The sequence below is a fragment of the Macaca fascicularis genome, chromosome 6, assembly GCF_037993035.2.
Source record: "Macaca fascicularis isolate 582-1 chromosome 6, T2T-MFA8v1.1".
NCBI lineage: Eukaryota > Metazoa > Chordata > Mammalia > Primates > Cercopithecidae > Macaca > Macaca fascicularis.
The window spans coordinates 36,405,513-36,428,533 of NC_088380.1; the positions used below are offsets into that span (position 1 = coordinate 36,405,513).

At 36.5% G+C, this 23,021-nt stretch overlaps 1 protein-coding gene and 1 pseudogene across 6 annotated transcripts in view; both read right to left on the reverse strand.

Moving 5' to 3' along the window:
• The window catches only part of LMBRD2 (LMBR1 domain containing 2), a 60,817-nt gene that overhangs the window by 25,564 nt on the left and 12,232 nt on the right, over positions 1-23,021 (reverse strand). For 4 of the 6 annotated variants that reach the window (XM_005556724.5, XM_045393617.2, XM_073993295.1 and 1 more), the window contains exons 2-6: positions 18,329-18,559; positions 17,654-17,751; positions 16,250-16,345; positions 12,111-12,278; positions 11,152-11,362 (exon numbers count right to left, since the gene is read on the reverse strand). In XM_005556724.5, the coding sequence (XP_005556781.1) occupies positions 11,152-11,362; positions 12,111-12,278; positions 16,250-16,345; positions 17,654-17,751; positions 18,329-18,502 (747 nt within the window). In that variant the 5' untranslated portion in view covers positions 18,503-18,559. Of the gene's footprint in view, positions 1-11,151; positions 11,363-12,110; positions 12,279-16,249; positions 16,346-17,653; positions 17,752-18,328; positions 18,560-19,563; positions 19,798-23,021 lie in introns of all 6 variants that reach the window. The other 2 variants (XM_073993293.1, XM_065546156.1) reach the window with 1 other exon arrangement.
• On the reverse strand, positions 20,587-22,040 carry LOC135971263 (mortality factor 4-like protein 2; annotated as a pseudogene).

A 23,021-nucleotide genomic window follows, 5' to 3' on the forward strand; every position in this document is an offset into this window, starting at 1 on the left:
TATATTCCTCTGGCTTACTCATCAAGATCAATTATCTCATTATCTAAAATATAGTGAAAAATCAGAGGAAGCAAAAAAGGCTACAAATGTCACAAAGTGCCAGGTCCTTCCTATAAGAGTACTCTAGAGCAGTCATGGTTAATTAACTCCATACTTGCTTGTGAGGAGCACACTATCTGCTGGCGGGGCACAGTGGCTCAGGCCTGCAATGCCAGCACTTTGGGAGGCTAAGGCAGGTAGATCACTTGAGTCCCAGAGTTTAAGACCAGTTTTGGCAATATGGTGAAACCCCGTCTCTACCAAAAATACAAACATTAGCCAGTCTCATAACCTGGTCTCTAAATAAATAAATAAAAATGTAAAAATAGAATAATTTAAAAACAAACAAAACAGCACACTATTTGCCAGTACTGTACTAGGTGTAAGGACCCCATAATCCCTATAGAGGGCAGGGAGAGAAGACAAGGAATTGTCAGTCTTAAAATTTCAGTCCAGTAATGCGATAAATAAGCAATTCTGATTATAAAAGGCATAAAAGGGTTAAAGAGAAGACTCTTTAGAACCAGTAGTTCCTAAGGAATCACAATATTCTATAATATTCATGAAATTTTTAAGAAGCTGAAACCACTGTTTTAGTCAGGTGAAATAGCATGTTCACAGCCTGGAAAGCATAAGAGAACTGAGCAGGATATTTAGAAGAACATTCTGGGGCACAGAGTAGAGAAGGGTTTTTAGGGATATAAAACTCAAGGCAGAGAAGCCATCTAGCACATAGACAAAATTGTGAAAAAATATTTATAATTTATATGACAAAGACTCATCCTTAATATGTGATGAGCTCTTACAAATCAACAGAAAAATGGGAACACAGAAAAAATGCCATTGGCCAATAAATGTCTAAAAAGATATTTGAGCTCACTAAAAACAGTTACAGATTTTAAAAATAAATTTTTTTTCAAAATTGACATTATGTAAAGAGGTAAGACTGTGGGAAAACAGGCCCTCCTATACACAGTAAAAAGTGATACAATCTATTTAAAGGTAATTTCACAACTATTGAAGTTTAGAATATGTATACTTTATAAATAATCTGTACCAGTAGACACTATTCCTGTTAAGGAATTTAGCTTAATGAGAAAAACAAACATAAATAAAAATGATGTGGAAACTACAGTCAGAGAAAATTACGAGGTGCTCTGAGAGGGGAGAATGTAGAGTGGGAGACTTTCTGATTAGCTGATTATTTAAAATGAGATGAAACAAATATATAGAAGTCAGTCAACCAAAGGGAGAGACTAGAATATTCCTGGCTGAGAGAAAGGGATGGGACACACAAAGGCCTCCAGGCCTAAGTGAGCACATTACTTGAAGGGACTGAAAAAAGTCCAGTGTGATTATAGGGAAAGGGAGATTAAGGGTCTGCATAGCACTGGATCAGGCTGAAAGAGCAAGATCAAAGTGATCCTAGAAGCCCTTAATCATGGTTTATTTTGAGGTTAATGTGTGAGGCCTACACATGACAGTGACAAGATAAGACTCGGGTTTTTAAGAGGTCACCTGGAAGCATCATTACATCTATTTTCCATTACTAAGCTGCCTTAAAGTTTCTTGACTTGTTAGCACAAATTTATCATACTTTGAATATGAACTATATAATTTGTTTATATATTACATGTGAAATATCATGTTTTTTTCTTTACTTAGCCATATTAAAAAACAAGTACTGAAACAATTAACATTTGCTATATCTGTTATAAATTTAGGCTTCCTTCAAAAGTTCATAATTTTAATAAAGCATGGAAAGTATGTGAAATATACTGTTTGCTTTCTTTATACAAAACAATGTAACTTTGAGCTCTTTCATTACTGTGTCTCATCAAATTCTTTTTTAAGCAGGTTAGACAACATTCATGAAGGAAGGCTAACAGGCAGTTTTCAGTGGAAATAAGTAGCTGTTTCTCCCTCCCTAAAATTCTCTACCTAGAAAAATGACAAAAGGTAGAGGTGACCTTTTAGGCCATCTAGCAAATACCTTTTGAATGATTTGACATAGTTTGTAAGTTTTATTAATGCTTCAAAGAAAGGTAATAGACACACAAATGCATATATCAGTTTCAGAGAGAAACATATCATAAAAATACCAAACAGTTTTTATAAAACTAACTACATTTGGGAGATTAAATGGATAGCTGAAAAAATATTTACCAATAAAGTGTTTGAATTTTGTTATCTGTCAAATGACTAGACTTCTCAGTATGGCATTCAAAGCCAAGATATAGCTTTATCTTTCCAATGTAAACTTCATGCTCAAATTAATTTGGTTTTAAAACTTCCTGATATCTGCCTGGAATGTTATCAGCTATCAAAATTCTACCCATTCTGCAAGGCCCAGGCTATCCTTCACGTCCTCTTGACTGTTATTCAGTAGTGATAACCTCGCCATACTAGAGCATTTTCTTTTTATCATTCATGCCACATTTACCACATACTGTAAGGGACTCTGTCCAATTTTCTACTCTAGAAAGTCAGTAGAATAGGAATTTCTATTCCGGCCAGTTCTGCATAGCACTTAACATGGCAGGAAGATAGTATTTTTTAAATGATAAATACGTTTCTCCTCAGTTTATAAGTTTCCAGATATTCAGAAAAGCAGAAAGAATCCCAAAATACCTTGAAGTATATGGCCACAGAAATTCATACACAGGAGGTGGAGCAAGATGGCTGAACAGAATTCTCCACTGATTGTCCTCCTCACAGGAACACCAAATTAAGCAACTATCCACACAAAAAAGTGCCTTCATAAAAACCAAAAAACAAGGTACAACCTCAGCCACTGTTGGGTATAGTACTAAGTGGGCTCTTGGGGCCCCAGATTGCAGGACTTGGCTCTTAGACAGCATTGTTGAACCTTCGCTGGGCCAGACAGGAGTCCAGTGCCCTGAAGGGAAAGTCCCAGGCATGGCAGCATTCACCACAAGCTGACTGAAGAGATCTTGGGCCTTGAAGGACTTTGTCTTGTGGCTTGGGTGCCAGTTTAGCCACAGGTAGATTCCTATAGTTTCTGGCTCCAGGCTCTGGCTCCCAGATGGCATCTCTGGACACACCCCAACTCAGGGAGAATTTGCCACTCTGAAGGGAAGAACAAAAGCTGGGTGGGCTTTGCCACCTGCTGACTGTAGAGGACCAGGGCCTTGAGCAAACATAGACGGTAGCTAGGCAGTGGTTACCGTGGGCCTTGGGCAAGATGCAGTACCATAACTTCAGGTCTAACCTAGTGCAGTCCCAGTGATGGTGGCCACAGGGGTGCTTGTGACACCCCTCTCCCACCTCCAGGAAGCTCAGGACAAAGAGAGAGACTCCAGTTGTTCGGGAGAAAGTAAGGGAAGGGAACAAGAGTCTCTGCCTGATGCTCCAGAGAATTCTTCCAGATCTTATCCAAGACCACCAAGGTGGCACACATCTACAAGTCTGCAAGAACCACAGCATTATGGGGTTTCTGGTGTCCCCTAATATAGATACAGCTGCAGTGACCAAAAACTTAGATTACAATACCCAAGTCCCTTCAAATACCTGGAAAGCTTTTCCAAGAAGGATGGCTACAAATAAGCCCACACTGCAAACACTATAAAGAATACCTAATTTTTCAATGTCTGGACACCGATGAACATTCACAAGAATCAAGACCATCCAGAAAAACATGACCTCACCAAACAAACTAAATAAGGCACCAGGGCCGAGCACAGTGGCTCACTCCTATAATCCTAGCACTTTGGGAGGCTGAGGCTGGATGTCACTTGAGCTCAGGAGTTTGAGAACAGCCTGGGCAACAGTGAAATGCTGTCTCTACAAAAATACAAAAATTAGCTGTGTGTGGTGGTTTGTGCCTGTAGTACCAGCCACCAGCTACTTGGACGGCTGATGTGAGAGGATGACTTGAGCCCAGGAGGTGGAGACTACAGTGAGCCACAATCATGCCAGCCTGAAGAACACAGTGAGACCCTGCCTCAAAGAAATTAAATAAAATAGATAACAAGGCACCAGGAGCCAATCCTGAAGACACAGAGATATGTGCCCTTTCAGACACAGAATTCAAGATAGCTGTTTCAAGGAAACTCAACAAAATTCAAGGTAACCCAGAGAAGGAATTCAGAATCCTATCAGGTAAATTTAACAAAGCTGTTGAAAGAATTAAAAATAATCAAGCAGAAATTCTGGAGTTGAAAAATGCATTGACATATTGAAGAATGCATGAGAGTATCTTAACAGCAGAATTGATCATGCAGAAGAAAGAATCAGTGAGCTAGAAGACACTTGAAAATTTGGCTATTTGAAAATACGGTTAGAGGAGACAAAAATAACAAAAAAGAAATGACAAATGTCTATAAAATCTAGAAAATAGCCTCAAAAGGCCAAATTTAAAAGATACTGGCCTTAAAGAGGAGGTAGAGTGAGAGATAAGGGTAGAAAGTTTATTCAAAGTGATAATAATAGAGAACATCCCAAACCTAAAGATATCAATATTCAAGCACAAGAAGATTATAGAACACCAAGCAGATTTATCCCAAATAAGACTATCTCAAGATATTTAATAATCAAATTCTCTAAGGTCAAGGATAAAGAAAGGATCCTAAAAGCAGCAGGAGAAGAGAAACAAATAACACATAATGAAGCTCCAATACATCTGGCAATAGGCTTCTCAGTGGAAACCTTACAGGTCAGGAGAGTGACAGGATATATTTTAAATGTTGACAGAAAACAAAAAACAAAAAACAACTTATCCTAGAATAACATATCCAGTGAAAATATTCTTCAAACATGAAAGAGAAATAAACGTTTTCAAACAAACAAAAGCTAAGCGAATTCATCCATACCAGTCCTGTTCTATAATAAATGTTAAAGGGAGTTCTTCAGTCTGAAAGAAAAGGACATCGATGAGCAATAAAAATCATCTGACGGTACAAAACTCATTGGTAATAGCAAGTACACAGAAAAACAAAGAATATTATTAACACTATAACTGTGGTGTGAAAACTACTCATATCTTGAGACAAACCAATGAAAAATAACTATGACAACTTTTTAAGACACAGATAGTATAATAATACATAAATATAAAAAAAGTTAAAAGTAGAGGGAGGAAGTGAAATCTAGTTTTTATTAGTTTTCTGTGTTTATTTTTGCAATCAATGTCAAGCTGTCATCAGTTTAAAATAACAGGCTATAAGATATTACTCACAAGCCTCAAGTAACCTCAAACCAAAAAGCATACAACAGATACACACAAAATAAGAAGCAAGAAGTTAAAACATACCACCAGAGAAAATCACCTTCACAAAAAGGAAGACAGGAAGGAAGGAAAGAAGAGAATATCACGAAACAACCAGAAAACAAATAACAGAATGGCAGGAGTAAGTCCTCACTTATCAGTAATAACACTGAATGTAAATGAACTAAACTCTTCAATCTAAAGACACAGAGTGGCTGTATTGATAAAAAGACATTACAACTGATACTGCAGAAATTCAAAGGATAATTAGAGACTTCTAATGAGCAACTATATGCCAATAAATTGGAAAACCTAGAAGAAATGGACAAATTCCTAGACACATGCAACTTACCAAGATCAAACCATGAAAGAAATCCAAAACCTGAACAGATCAACAAGTAATAAAATCACAGTTGTAATAAAAAGTCTTCCAGCAAAGAAAAGCCCAAGACCCAATGGTTTCACTGCTGAATTTTACCAAGCATTTAAAGAACACAAATCCTACTCAAACTATTCTGGCAAACAGAGGAGGAGGGATACTTCGAAACTCAATCTATGAGGCCAGTATTGCCCTGATTCCAAAATCAGAAACAGACACATCAAAAAAAGAAAACTGCAGGCCAATATCCCCAATGGACACTCATGAAAAAATCCTCAACAAAACACTAGCAAAACAAATTCAAGAACACGTTGAAAAGGTCATCCATCTGATCAATTCAGATTTATACCAGGAATGCAAGAATGGTTTGACATATGGAAATCAATCAATGTGATATATCATATTAATAGAGTGAAGAAAAAAAACCATATAAGCATTTCTATTGATGCTGAGAAAGCACTGACAAAATTCAACATCCCTTTATGATAAAAACCGCAAAAAATCCCTGAATATACAGGGAACATACCTCAACACTATAAAAGTCATATATGACAGACCCACAGCTAGTATCATACTGAATGGGGAAAAACTGAAAGCCTTTCCTTTAAGATCTAGAACAAGACAAGGATGCCCACTTTCACTACTGTTATTCAGTATAGTACTGGAAGTCCTAAGTAAAGCAATCAGACAAGAGAAAGATATAAAAGGCATCAAACTTGGAAAGAAAGAAGTCAAATTATCCTTGTTTTCAGGTGATAAATCTTACATTTGGAAAAACCTAAAAACTCCACCAAAAAACTATTAGAAGGGATAAACAAATTCTGTAAAGCTGCAGTACACAAAATCAACATTCAAAAATCAGTAGCATTTCTATATGTCAACCACAAACAATCTGAAAAAGAAATCGCATTTACAATCTCTATAACACAAACAAAATACCAAGGAATTAGCCAAATAAGTGAAAGATCTCTACAATGAAAACTATAAAACACTGATGCAAAGAATTGAAGAGAACACAAAAAAATAAAAAGGTATTCCATTTTCATGGATTGGAATAATCAATATTGTTAAAATGTCCATACTACTGAAAGCAATCTACAATTTCAATGCAATCTCTATCAAAATATCAATGACATTCTTAACAGAAATAGAAAAAACAATCCTAAAATTTATATGGAACCACAAAAGATCCTCAACTGCCAAAGCTATTTTAAGTAAAAAGTGCAAAACTGGAGGAATCACATTATCTGACTTTAAACTACATAATAAAGCTATAAGCAAAACAGCATGGTGTTAGGATAAAAACAGACCAATGGTACAGAATAGAGAACCCCAAAATAAATCCATACATCTACAGTGAACTCATTTTTGACAAGGGCTCCAAGAACATACGATGAGGAAAGGATAGTCTCTTCAATAAATGGTGCCAGGAAAACTGGAAAACTGGATATATGCAGAAGAATGAAACTAGACCAGATATCTCCCCATATATAAAACTCAAACCAAAATGATTTAAAGACTTAAATCTAAGAACTCAAACTATGAAACTAATACAAGAAAACATTGGAGAAACTCTCCAGGATATTGGACTGGGCAAAGATTTCTTCAGTAATAACCTATAAGCACAGACAATCAAAGCAAAAGTGAACAAATGGGATCACTCAAGTTAAAAAGCTTCTGCACAAAGGAAACTATCAACAAAATGAAGCGATAACCCACAGAATAGGAGAAAGTATTTGTAAACTATCTTTCTGACAAGAGGTTAATAACCACAATATATAAGGAATTCAAACAACTCCACGAGAAAAAAAAAATGTAATAATCTGATTAAAAATGGGCAAAAGATTTTAATTTCTCAAAAAAAAAAAAAAGACATAAATGGCAAACAGGCAAAAACAGGCATTTTAGAGTTTTCATTGTAGAGATGTTTCACTTATTTGGCTAATTCCTTGATATTTTATTTGTGTTATAGCAATTGTAAATGGGGTTTCTTTTTCAGGTTGTTTGCTGTTGACATATAGAAATGCTACTGATTTTTGAATCACTAATCATCAAAAAGATGTAAATCAAAGCTACAATGAGATATCATCTCACCCCGGTTAAAATGGGTTTTATCCAAAATACAGGCAATAATGTAATGTAAATTAGTACAACTACTATGCAGAACAGTTTGCAGGCTCCTCAAAAAAATTAAAAAAAAAAAAAAAGCTACTATGTGTTCCAGCAATTACACTGCTAGGTATATAACCAAAACAAGAAAATCATTATATCAAAGAAATGTCTGTACTCCTATGTTTATTGCAGCGGTACTCACAATAGCCAAGATTTAGAAGCAACCTAAGTGTCCATCAACATATGAATGGATAAAGAAAATGTGGTACATATACACAACAGAGGACTATTCAGCCATTAAATCGGAATGAGATCCAGTCATTTGCAATAATATGGGTGGAGCTAGAGGTCACTATGTTAAGTGAAATAAGTCAGGCACAGAAAGACAAACTTCACATGTTCCCATTTATTTATGGGGCTGGGAGGGGTTATGCGTAGAAGGGAGGGTGGGAAGTGGGAATGGTAATGGATACAAAAATATAGCTAGAGTGAATAATATCCAGTGTTTGATAGAACAGGGTGACTACAGTCAATAATGTAATTGTACATTTTAATAACTAAATGAAAATAATCAGATTGTTTGTAACATAAAGAAAAGTAAATGCTTGAGGTGATGAGTATGTACAAAAATGTTTTAAAACCCCAGAAAAACAAACAAAAAAGAAATTCATACCTGAGAAATCATGCATTGTTTTTGATGGAAAGAGGTTCAGAGTTATCTTGCTGTCTATGTGTACCTACTGCTATTTTCAAAACATTCATTTTTAAAGAGTGGTTTCTTATCTAAAATTTCTTACACAGCTTAAAACCTAAGAATACTATACTAAAATAGCACAGAAGTCACCAATGCCGGTCCTTAATTTTCCACATCTTATGTCTAAGCAGAGGGCTCCTATTTAAAAATAACAACAACAAAATCTATTTTATTCAGACAGCAAAGTTTCATCTAGGGAAAAATCCATAACTCACATAATACCTGTGTTTATTTTTTTGCAGGAACGTTGAATAAATTAGTGAAATCCAAATTCCTCAAATCTGAAACAACTGAATTTAATACCAACTTTTGGATGGAATACTATCAAATTTAAATTTAAATTAATTTCTTTTATCAAATGTAAGTATCTTATCGAAATATCAGTTTTCAACTATTTCAATTTTTTAAAAAAATTCAAAATTTCAAATATAAATGTAAAATTTATCAAATATAAATTATCTTCTTTCAAAAGATGTAATAACATTCATCATAGGAATGTTGAATATAACAGGAAATTTAATCATTTCAATTTAAATAATACTATTTATAGACTCACTCCTACATTTAAATCAATATTTTCTGCTGTAGTTCTTACGTTCTGTAGAGAATAAATGCTGCAAAGCCAACATAAAATTTTCTAATCACAGTATACATTCATTTGTTCATTTATTCATTCACTTAAAAAATGGTTGCTGAGTGTTTAAGAGTCTGGACAACCAGGGAAGATGTTATGGGTTGAACTGTGTCCCCTGAGACCTAACCTCCAGTATCTTAACATGCGATCTTATTTGAAATAGGGTTGTTGCAGATTTAATTAGCTAAGTTAAGATGAGGTTATACTGGAGTGGGATGAACTCTAATCCAATATAACTGGTGTCCTTACAAAACAATGAAGTTTGGACACAGGCACACAGGGAGAACACCATGTGAAGATGAAGGCAGGGGTCTACAAGTCAAGGTATGCCAAAGATCGCAAACCACCAGAAGCTAGAAGACAAACATGGAACAGATATTCCCTAGAGCCCTCAGAAGGAACCAACCCTGCAGATGCCTCAATCTTGAACGTTAGTCTCCAGAACTGTGAGCCAATATTTTCTATTGTTTAAGCCACCCAGTTTGTGGTAGTTTTGTTACAGGAGTTCTAGGAAGCTAATAAAGCTTCCCTGAAGAATTCTCATTTATGTTAAGACCTGAAAATGAAATAGGAATTAGCTGAAGAGAGTGCTGAAAAGAGCATTATAATAGTTTGGGAATAGCATGCTCAAAGATAGAAAAGAAAGACAATGTGTGTAATGATTAAGCACAGGGTCATCAAGCAAGATCAATTCAGTCCACTACTTGTTCTCATACTGGAACACACCCACACTCATTCATTTATTTACTGGCTATGGCTGCTTTCATCCTACAAGGACAGAGTAGTTGTGATAGAAACGATATTGCACACAAAGCCTAAAATATTTACTATCTGGCCCTTTACAGAAAAAGTTTGTCAGTCCCTGTTAGAAGCAAGACTGCCTGGTTCTTATCACTTCCCAGCCATGTAGACATGAGAAAGTTACTTAATCTCTCTGTGCCTCATATTCTTCATTTATAGAATGGGGATTTACAAAAACCTCTATCATAAAGTCATGGGAATTAAATATATGTATAGTGCTTAGAAAGTCCCTCTTAGGCAAACAGTAAGTCTATATAATTGTTTACTATAATTATCACCATTGCTAAGTTTGAGGAACCAAAGTTGAGTGTTAGGTAAATATTAAGTCTATAGAATTGTTTATTATTTCATCACCATTAGCAAGTTTGAGAAACCAAAGATGACCAGTGTGAGAAGACAGAGGTTTGGGATACAGCTGGAGAGCTAAACATAGGCCAAATTATTTTTCTGTAGGCTGCATTATAACATTTTGGAGTTTATTTTAACATGACTGAAAAGCCTTCAAAAGGAGTTTTAATTTGGAGAGTATCATCAGCGGAGTAGCATATTTTCCCTGGTGAGCAAAACTGTGAGGTGACTACAATAATCTTTTTAAATCCATAACAAAATTTTTATTTAACACAGAAAAATTTTATAATTTGTTATATATTTTTATGTACAGTATTGAAAGGTATACTTTCAATAACTTTGTGAAACTGGGTTAAGTCATCGAGTAAAATGAAGTGTCTTATTAAGATTACAGATAGGAAACAAAACTTATCAATACAAACTCCCATGCAAATTGTTCTTTAAAGAGGTTTCCAGAATTGGTGGTATTACCTTAGGTTAACCTTTCAGAAATAAGTGTCCTCTGGTCATTATTCTCACTTCTATTATGTTAGGGTAACCATACAATTTATCATTTAATCTGGGAGACTTTTGAAAATAAAAGAGGGTACTACTAAAAGTTACCTCAAAATAATAGGCATAGCCCTGCACTACTGAATATATTTTCCATGAATCCCTGTCAGACAGAAGATGGACAAGACACATCATGAGGCTGAACTGCTAAAAAGTCATCCTGGATGAGACATCCTGAAGGACTGCACAACACCAGTTTTGCAATCTGAAGCCCATCAATGCACTAACAACAACAAACCAAAAGTGACTAAAAGGGGATACACATGCCTTAGTGACTATTGCTTATAAGGTTCAAACTTGCTTACCTCCATGGCATCTTCTAAATTCTCTTCTGCATCTGCTTTCTCTGTCATCAGTTTGGCTGCCTTAAAATACGTTTTCATAAGTAGATAACCCCTTTTTGCTCCATTCCAGTAGGATCGAGGAATTTCCACCAAGCCATAACCCAACAACAACACAAGAAGAAACAGACCCCATGTATTTGCAGCAGCTATCCCAATTGTCTGAAGCTGGTTCCTAAGAAAGGGAAATAACAGATAATATGTACATTTTAATGGAAAGATAAAATGTGACTGCATAAATAGACTTTAACACAGGAGACACTGTTTCTATTGTGTTAAAATTAGCATCTAGAATTAATTCATGGCAATAATATGTATATATTTTCCTAGAGGAAACATTTTTCATTAGGTGATTTCCTTTTCTATATTGAACAAAAGAAGCCTGAAAATGTTTCAAATTAACTTGTGTTGCTGACCTAGCAAATCTCAGGAATACAATAGTGAGACCTAGCACTGCTGATCTATTTCTAAATTTTCAGATGTAGACCTTCACATATGTTAGAAATCATAAGTATAAAACAGATTTCAATTTTATTGAAATATCTAAATCCAAGATAACATTAAGAACAAATATGCCCTCAAATTATAATCAAAACAAAAAACAATGAAAAATAAAACCAGTTATTTTATCATATAAAAATTTTGAAATTCTATCCAAAAATCATAAGGGTTATTAATTTTAATATGTAGCCATTAGACTAATCATTAATCTTTTGCCTAAAATCTATATTTAAAGATGTCATTCCATATTTTCTTTCTTAGTAATATGGATTATTCACATATTCTTTTAGGGAAATCCATAAAATATGTAACAATACATTTCTCAATGAAATGTCTTTTTACCGGCACATATGAAGTTAAAAATGAATTTTTAAAAATGCAAACATACATTAAAGCAATGTTAAGAAGACTACTTTTCTTACCATTCTAAATGTAAATGTGGGTTTACAGCTACATAAATTAAAAATGCTCCAAAAATCAGCAAATAGGTACCATAGTAGATTGCATTCTCAATTAGTGCAGTTTTGATCTTTCCAGTGATGGAAAACCCTCCTGATCTTGCATATGACTGCATAAAAGGTAAGAGAATCCTAGATGGATAGAAAAAATATGATTAAAAACCCAAACAACTGATATGTCTATATAATCTCAAAATGCCAGAAATATGGGAATCTCAATTTTAATGAATAGTTCTTCTCACTGATAAATATGTTTATAAGTAATCATGAATACTTAATATACTATAATAGATGACTGAGTATTTTTGTAACATAAAATTTTAGGGAAAGCAAATGGGTCTTTAAAGCTTTTATAAAGAGTCTGGACTGCATTCAAAGAAAACATTTTTGATCAAATTTTAGTTTTCTAAGGCTTCAGCATGGAGAAAGGATAAAAGGGAAACAAAATTGGAACTAGTTGGGAGGGGGAAGGGTGGTGATGGTGGTAAGAAGCAAAAAGGGAGAAGGTCAGTTGACAGCATACTGACTTTGAAGTAGTACTTAGGAGACATCCAAGAGGAGCTGCACACAAACCCAGCTTCAGGGTTCAAGAGAGAGGACTAAAAATATGGATAGCTTCCGGAGTCATCACTGTATCAACGGCACTGAAATAACATCAGTAGAAACTCAACTGGAAGCATGAGTATGGAGAATGTGAAGGAAAGAACTGAGACAGATCTCATATCAACTTTTAAGAGAGACGTAGAAAACAGAAGGAGGATGGACCAGCAAAAGAGACTGAGACAGAACAATAGTGGGGCAAGGAAGAAAACCAAGGAGCATATGGGTTAGGAACTAGGAGAGGAAAGTTAAAGTGGAGAGAAAGAATCAAATGCCACCAAGAGGTGAAGTAAATTAAAAACCTGTATGTATGAGTGGAGGAGTGAGAATAGAAAGCAGAGTACTATGGTTGAGAAATAAGTAAACAATGAGCAAGTGGAGATATCAAATATAGAGAATTCATTTAAGAAGTTTGGCTGGGTAGGATAAACTATGGCATATACATACAATGGGGTATTTTACAGAAATGGAAAATAAGAGAATACTGATACATACAGCACAGCATAGATGAATTTCCCAAATATGTGAGCAAAGAGAGATGCGAAAAAGTTGACAGTGTATAATTCTATGCTTATAAAGTTCATAAACAGGCAAAAACTAATCTATGGTGATGGAAGTCAGAATCATGGTTACCTCTGGGGAGTGCGGGACGACTACACAGGGAAGCATGAGCGAGGCTTCTGAGGGCATTGTTAATGTTCTATAACATCATCTGAGTGCTGGTGTATGGGTGTATTCACTTTGAAAAAAGTCAAACTAAACACAATCTATGCATTTTCCGGTATGAATTTATGCTTCAGTTTTAAAAAGTTTCTAAAAAAATTTAGTTGTGATCAGATCAACAAGGCAAAAGCTGGAAAGGAATCTGAACTGACAGACTTTCATTTTTGTTTCTGTTTTCTTTTCTAAAGATGAGAGAAATGTGCATGCTTTGTTGAAATTTAAAGCTACAAGTAAGTAACAAGAGCTGAAGGGGATGGATCCATATTTTAGGAAGAAGTGATGGCAGCAGCGGCCTGTCTGCAGTGGCCCCCTGCAAAGATGGTGGCCGCAGTGGGGCAGGACTGGCGGGGGCTGTGCACTCCATGGAGCTAGCAGGAGGTGGGAGCCCCACCCTCTTCTGAGTTGGTAGGGCAAGAGCCCTGCCCTCTTGGGCACAGGTGCAGCTGCCCAGCTGTGGCTGTGGACCCAGGCATCCCTGCACTCTCGGGGACCCAGAAAGCCCCCATACCACTACAGGTTTGGAAGTCCCTGCTCCTGCTGCCTGGCCTCTCCCTGCTCCTGACAACTGCTCTGATTTTGGAGAAAAGTTGTGACTGAATCCAGGCACTGTTGCAACCTAGCTGGGTGTGCACACATGCTCAGGGCAGTGCTGACACACCAGACCCCTGCTGCCTCAGCCCACTCTGGACTTTGGACATCAATAAGCACAGGAGGGAGGTGGAGAGTGGGGCTGAGGGCAGCTCAGCATGGGCCTGCAGGCACCATTTGGCATGAACAGCCTGGGTGCCATAAATGACATGATTGATGGTAGCAGGAGGCAGACAGGCTCCTGGGCAGAAGTGGGCAGGTCACTGGTGAAGCACCACCTTCAAGCCAGGGACAGCCTGAAGCCTGGGGGCCAGGCCACCAGTCCTGTGGACCACAGTGAGAACTTAGGATGCTTTTTCCAGGCCCACCCATGGCCCAATCAGTGCACACTTCCTCCTCTCTGAAGCCCATAAAAACCCCAGACTCAGCCAGACTCAGGCAGATGACAGGACAACCTGACTACAGATAGGAGCTATCTACTCCAGGTCTCCTCTCTGCTGGGGGCTGCACAGACGATTGAGATAACCTGCCTGCAGGTAGGAGCTACCCACTCCGGGGCTCCTTTCCACTGAGAGCTGTACTTGTCAGGATGACCTGCCTGCAGAAAGGAGCTATCTACTTTGGGTCTCCTGAGAGTTGTACTATCACTCAATAAAGCACCTCTTCGCCTTGCTCACCCTCCAGTTTTCCACATACCTCATTCTTCCTGGACGTAGGACATGAACTCAGGACCTGCTGAATGGCAGAACTGAAGGAGCTGACACATAAACAGGGCTGAAACATGCCCCTGCCACTTGCCATGTTGCAAGTGACGAGAAGAGAAGAACTGTGGCCCTTCCAGAAGCCCAGATCTGGGGACTCCCCAAGCCAGGTCTGTGATACCCTCTTTGGAGCTCTGAGGTTTCTGGCATCTCCAAGCTTCTGAGTACCACTACATTCCCCTCATCCAGATGCAGTCTGGAGCTGCCCACCCTGCCACAGCAGTCAGCATGTCTGGCTGTGCTCAGTGGCTGGATCCCACGCTCACTCACTCACACACCCCTCACCACTCCACGCCTGGCTCGCCCTTGGGAGGCATGAGATCAGAGCCAGTAGCATGAGCTGAGTGCAACCTGCCAAGCTGAGTGAATAGAATAAGCTCAGTGGGCCTGAGTAAAATTCGGGCAAAGGTGCTACTGGCCAGAGGTTTCCAGCTGGCAAAACAACACCCCTAAGGATCCTGTGACAGGATTGGCTTTAACAAGCATGACTCTTCTATCTTTGGAGGGGAAATTAAAAAAAAGATGATAGGTATGTAGATTTGTTGGTGAGAAGCTGAAAGAGCTGCCATCTGATGACTCCTGTTTTAACTGTTGGATGGAAAGTAGTCATCTGCCAAGAGGCTAAGAGTAAAGATGATTTTATTATTGTTGTTAGGGAGTACAAGAGAGAAAGCCATAAAGAGGACAGAAATTTGAAGTGAGTGGAAATATTTCTTGTAGAAAATGGAAAGAAAGCAAACTAAAAATACAAAGAAGGAAAGTCTAGTAATGTTGAGAGCCCAGTTGAATTTAATAGACATGATTTTATAAGAGCACTACTCTGCTATGTAATTTTTCTCTTGCAATGTTCAGTGCCTCCAGTTTTAGAGTGCAGTTGTTTGCAGATCTAAGAGATGCTTAGCAGGCAAGTGGATAAGTATGAGTTTGGAGCACAGCAGAAAGATAAAAATAATGGGTAGAAAGATTCAGAATGCATTATTGGTCAATGAAACCATGGCTATAATTACAGCTATGCAGGGAAGTCTGATAAGATGACCAAGATAGGACTGTAGGCAAGATCAACATTTAGAAAATGGACAACAGAAATGGCACTCATAAAGGAAATCAGAAGGTTGGGGAAAGCAGACAGAAAGAAAACCAGAGTATATGACTTTAGCAAGGGCAGTTTCATGTAATAATGTGGCTGGAAGAACAATTGGACTGAAGGGCAAAAGAGAAGGCAATAACTGAAAGGAAACAATAACAACAAAAACTGTGTTTCTGTTTTCTATTTTCTATTTGTGTGTTTTTTTTTCTTTTTCTTTTTTCTGTAAGATAGGACACACTTGAGAGAGCAGAAAGGGAGACGATAGAGATTTAAGGAAAAAAATGACACATAAATAAATTCCAAACTATATTGATTGAAAAATGTTATCCTTTACTGTAACTTACCATGTTAAAAATTGTGACGTCCAATACACTACCCTCCAGAAAATTGGCATGATTCCATCAGGAATGTAACTCCATGGCTTGAAACAAGGATGCTGGCTGTTGAATAAAAGTTAAAGCCAATTAATCATAAACAATTATTTAAATGAATTATACAGTTAATTTGCATGTGGTCAAGTTTATTTACATTCAGATTTTAAATTATTGACTCTAATAATCAATAACTCATAAAATTTCACAGAAATTTTAAAATTCAATGTTGACTGCCAAAAGAAAAAAACACACAAAAGCAACAAAATAGTTTTTTCTGAAAATGTCATTTAAGTTTTCAACTTTCAGTGTATTTTTAGTCATTGGGTAAAAAGAAAACTTAATGTTCAACTAATAGACTAAAAGTGCAACAATCATTAAAAGCAAATGTATTATGAAATAAAATTTCTAATGATTACCTTTAAAATACACAACCCATTCATAGGTTGGGTTTTTTTTTTTTTTTTTTTCCAGGTTATAGGGATTGGGAGGGGAAAACATTAGGTGATTAATTCCTGAAAATTGGAATGCTAATTAAATCACTCACTATAACATTGCTTCTATGGAGATGCATGCTAGCATCTATACATAATTCTGTTTAAATTTCTGAAGACATGAGTCTCTGATCATAAATTCTGCCATGTAGCCATATTCCTAAGCTAGAAGGATATCCCAAGAACTTGCAACAATCTGTAGCTGCTGCTGATCTTTATCCAGTTTTTTTTTAATAGTGCTTCAAATGGAAGTAACACCTGCATTTTAAATTTACCTTTTCTCAAGTTAGATTTTTTAAAAATATGCATAAAGAAGCATGCAAATACTACTGAAAGCATTCATAAAGTCTATAGTCAACATATATAAGCTTTTTACTTAAAAATTCGATATTTGAATTCAATATAATCTTTGGACAATTTGAACTTTATTCATTTTTTTATGTAAATCTATAATGCTTTTGAAGGATGTGCAATATGAAAGGAATACCACAAGTACAGAAATACTTGTACTTTATTATAACCTTGTAAATTAGGCAAAAGTGAAAATACATCCCACGTTTTTAAATCTGATATAGGCTGAGAGGAAAAACAGGTTTTAGAAATTACATACTTGGTAAAGAAGAACCAGGACTGAAAAGTCAGGACTTCTTCAAGTTTCTTACTACCATCTACTGAAGGGCTTTGTGGACCAATAAATATTTAAAAAATTAGATTTAATTAGAATATGATGTAATGAAAAGTCTACTAGGAAAGAATAGAGGTGGAGGGAATTAATAGAGAATGAGGATAACTTACATCAATATAAAATCTGGATGGTAAAAACTTTCATTTTTAAACAATGTGTCTCCTACAATATTTATATATTTTTTAAAAAAGGAAATACCTTGGAACAGGGTTAGCAGTTGCGTACAATCCTGTAATGTTGCTATTCTCAGGAGGGCTTGAATTTGCAGCAGCATGTTTGCACCGGTTATATATTGTCTAAAGCAATGAACGTATGGTTTAAAAATGAGAATCAAAACGTTACACCAAGTATTTAAAGGACATCAGAGTTTATAAATCTATCTATCTAAACTTACCTTCCTGGCTATGCTTTTCTTTTTCTTTTCTTTTGAGACAGAGTCTTGCTCTGTCACCCAGGCTGGAGTGCAGTGGTGCGATCTCAGCTCACTGCAAGCTCTGCCTCCCGGGTTCACGCCATTCTCCTGCCTCAGCCTCCTGAGTAGCTGGGACTACAGGCATCTGCCACTACGTCCGGCTAATTTTTTTGTATTTTTAGTAGAGACAGGGTTTCACCATGTTAGCCAGGATGGTCTCGATCTCCCAACCTCGTGATCCGTCCGCCTCAGCCTCTCAAAGTGCTGGGATTACAGGCGTGAGCCATGGTTCCCAGCCCTTGGCTATGCTTTTTAATGATCAAATGACCATATAATCTTTTAATTCAAAGTATAAGTACAAACTGTCATAATTTAGCTGTCTTAAGAATAAACATTATTTCCAACATGCTGTATGATTAAAATTTGTCTTTTAAATTGTGAAAATAAAGTTCACTCCTTACCGTACTAACATCCAGAGGCAGTATGAAGACAATAAGAAAGCAGAGATACCAAGCAAGCAGTGTTCCAATAATTACAAGTCTATGCTGTTTCTTAAAGTCTCCATATCGATGAAGTAGAAATAATGCCAGAAAAAAGACAAAAACAATCTCAAGTCCCAAAGCTGCACCACTCATTATTGGATATTTCACTCTCACTAACCAAAGTTATTCATGTACAGGTCTGGACCATATCTATAAAGTGAAAAGAAGGTTAAAATGCATCATTAACATGGGAAATGACATTTGGAAATTTCATATGAATATTTATTAGTACATTAATACATTAATAAACTCTTTGGAGAAATGTCATGCTTCACATTGGACTATGAATAAGATTAAAAGGGTAATTCCTATCCTCAAGTACTTATATTTTATTTTTTAAAGCACACTTAAAAAATTTCACATACCTTGTATTTTCAAAAACTTAACGAAAATTATACTAGTTCTTACAATATTACAAGTTAAGAAGTTCTTATTTTAGACGTCAACAGTTTTAATATAGTGTCATTTAGAGTTTCTTAATAAGTCCTAACAGAATAGTTTATGCAAATAAGCTGTTGACTAAATCCTAAGATATTAGATACTTGGTAAAATACATTTTTCTAAGATTATTTATCCTCTACAATTTAAGACTTTCTAAAAGAGAGGAAAGAGAAAAATGGAAAGAGATCATTTAAAAGTAACCTTTTGTTTTTTGAAACAGTATTTTTCTTTTGTGTTAATTTTGCCTAACAACTCAACTTTCATGAAATTCTTACTGCTTCACAAAATGTATTTATCACTTCCCATTTATCTATATAAATCTTTAAACTTACTTTAATAAATTCTCATTTTTAATTTTTCTACTATTTTATATGCAGAAAATTTATCAGACTATTGAATAAAGTCATACATGTGAAAACATTCTTAATTTTATGATACAGTCATCAGCGAATAGTTTATCTGATATCTCTCTACTCAAAAAAGAGTATAGAGATTTAAAGTCTCTATTTTAAAATTTAAAAATTTGATCTCTCTATACTTAAAAAAATTTACTAATCAAAGGCAATATGAACTTTTCACCTTTGTAAAATCAATGTTAGACTTTTGTTTACCTACATACTACAATATTCCAAGGAATTGATTAATATCCTAACATAGAGAATCAAGATTGTGATGCAACCCAACAAAATACAATAAGGGGCAGTGGCTCATACCTGTAATCCCAGCACTTTGGGAGGCCAAGGCAGGTGGATCACCTGAGGTCAGGAGTTCGAGACCAGCCTGGGCCAATATGGTGAAACCTCGTCTTTACTAAAAATACAAAAATTAGCCAGGCATGGTAACGGGTGCCTGTAATCCCAGCTACTCGGGAGGCTGAGGCAGGAGAATCGCTTGAACCTGGAAGGCGGAGGTTGCAGTGAGCTGATATCCTGCCATTGCACTCAAGCCTGCGCAACAAGAGCAAAACTCTGTCTCAAAAATAAATAAATAAATAAATAACAAAACAAGGGAGAACCAATAAAATACTTCAAATCAACAAACATCTTTAACTATTTAGAATAGAAAAGAAAGTTTCAGTACTTTAAAGCGTTAAATTTAAATTTATATACAAAATACTCCTACATGAAATATCACAAAAATCACATTTAACAATTTTCTTCACCATTTCTTTATATTGGTAAACAGATTCCATTTCAACTATCAATATTTTCATCTTTCTTTTTTTTTTGAAATTTAGAAACAAATTTTATTTAAGATCTGAAATACAATTTCTAAAATATCAACTTTTCCAGAAAACCGTGGCTACACAATAATGCATTGCCTCTATCATGTTAGAACATGCATTAGTCTCAAACACAAAATCCATGAAACAAATCACCATCCTTCAACAATTTGAGCAAAGATAGAATGCTTAAGAACAACATAGATGGACTTGCAGAGGATGGGCTGTTTTACTTCAAGCACCATAAAAAAAAAAGAGCACAAATGCATGGGTTTTCAGGTATATACATTAAGTTGAACCTTTGGCACTAGGAATCAGGGCGTTTTGTCACATAGCATTAACACATATTAGAAAATTGTGTAGTGTCAAAGGGATAGGAACCACCAGCATTCAAGCAATGTTGTCAACTAGACAATAAAATGTTCTACTGTTTCTTCTTTGTTCTAATTACTGCATACACTGGTAGCAACTTTGAAATGAGAAAAGGAGCTTATGCTCCTTTTATTTTCTGTTTAAAACAGAACAGAAAAAAACTGAAACATAAGCGCTGTTATACATTAATGATTTTAAAGAACATCAATTTTACAAGAAAAAGACTAAGAACAAAAAGTGTTTACAGATACAGGACAAAAATGATGAGCTGTCTGTAGACGCTCACAGGGCTTTGCAGTGGTACTCAGCAGAAGCCACTTTGTAATCACTGGCAGTAAAGAGAGATGCAGAATTCTTTGCCAGATATTTTAGGAAATCATGCAAATAGCCCAACAATAATGCAAGGCTTTTCTCATCAAGGGGCGTATAGGCCAACATTGCTCCAATTCTTACAAATAATCTCAGTAGGTGTGGGGCTCCATAAACCTGAGACATTGGAGCATCAGGGTGAGCCAAGAGGATTTCAGGATACTGGGGCCTCTCAAATTTGTAGAGCAGCTGAGTGCCCAACATCACATTGAAATATTCTTTTATTCCTGGGTTGGGAACGGTGGCTCACACCTGTAATCTCAGCACTTTGGGAGGCCGAGGAGGGTGGATCATGAGGTCAGGAGATTGAGACCATCCTGGCTAACACGTGAAACCCCGTCACTACTAAAAACACAAAAAAATTAGCTGGGCGTGGTGGTGGGCGCCTGTAGTCCCAGCTACTCAGGAGGCTGAGGCAGAAGAATGGCATGAACCCAGTAGGCGGAGCTTGCAGTGAGCCGAGATCGCACCACTGCACTCTGGCCTGGGCAACAGAGCAAGACACCGTCTCAAAACAAAAAAAAACAAAAAAAAAAAAGAAATATTCTTTTATTCCTGCCACAACTTCATTAACTGCATATTCCTTATTATCAACATTTGCCTGTGACTTCTTGCAACTTGCATACTCCTCCAGAATTCCATCTACATTTTTCTTAGCAGGGAGTTGGAACAGCTGCTTCTGTCTGGTTACTAAGTCCCAGTCCTCAATAAGCCACAGTTTTAATTCTTCAGGAATCTTCACTTTAACCTCCATTCTATTCTTAAATGCCTCCTCACTTTCAACAGTCTGCCCAGGCCCTTTTCTTCCGAGGGGGCTGAGGTGCTTCGCTGGTACTACCACCATCTCTGTTTCCAGGAGTCTTCTGTTTGTTCTTTCTGGTCTTCCTCATGGATCCTGAAGGGGGTTCTCTACAGAGCGACCCCCTCATCTTCCTGGGAGAGCTGGTTCAAGATTTTTCTGCTGTGGACCAGCGGTCTTCTTTCCCGAGGAGACCCCTCTCATCTTACTTCTCTGCATGTTGCTTCGAGTTTGTTTTCTGAAGTTCTCTTCTTCTGCAGATTGCTGTCCACGAGGTTAAGAATCCTGCTTTCTGGAATTCATTCAACATTGTTTTTATTCCAACCAACAATCTTCCTTCTTTCCCTTCCAAGAACTCCTAGTGATTTCCCAGATGAAATCTTATAGATCTTCTGGGATGGTCTAGAAGGGTGAAGTGGGAGATACAACCCAAGATTCTGTAATCAGGGAAGGTTCTGCAATCAGGATCAGATCTCTTGATCCTCACTATACAGCAAACTTAGCTTTTCTGATGATGACCTGACACAAGAATTCAGATCTTCCCAGCAGCCGACGTGTGATCACTGCCATTCCTCCAACTGCCATGGTCTCATTTTTCTTAAATATCTAAAATTGAACTTCTTTCATCACTCTACTCTCTTATCTTGCTATATTTTCCTTCAGTGCATTTATCCATCTGATATAATGCACATTCTTTATATTTATTGTCTCTCCAAACCTTTCCCCTTACCCCAGATACTCTATGAGAGCAGAGACTTGACTACTTTATTCCATACTATATTCCAGTTACCTGATGTAGTATCTGGCATATAGTAATATCAAGAAATATTTGTTGAAAGAATAAAAAATACTGTGTAGTTTAGTACATACATTATTTTTCTATTACTGCCTACTTCAAAGGCAATGTAAAACTCTTGTAATGGTACACTGATTTAACAAATACTTATTACAACTCAAAAGGCTTAAAACACTGAACATTACCAAATACTACTCAAATTTTCAAATTTCATATTCTGTGAAAAACTTACACCACAACAATGTCAAATATTATTTTTTAAAAAATAGAAAAGGTTTTGCCTTGTTGCCCAGGTTGGTCTTGAACTCCTGAGCTCAAGTGATCTGCCTGTCTCAGCTCCCAAAGTGCTGCAATTACAGGCATACGCTACAGCACCCAGCCAAATCTTATTTTTAAGCTAAGCATAGATTAAGTAGTTGGCTGAAAGCTCAACACAGAATGTGCTGATGACAAAACCATCTTTGAGATCTAGAGTTTTTTTTTCTTTAAAAAAACCCATTCGATGTGAGTTTAAATATAACATAATTAACTGAAAATCCTTTTATGACTTGAACTACACCTGAAATTGTCCAGTGCAAGGAACATGGCAATGATAGGAAAAAAAGACTAAATA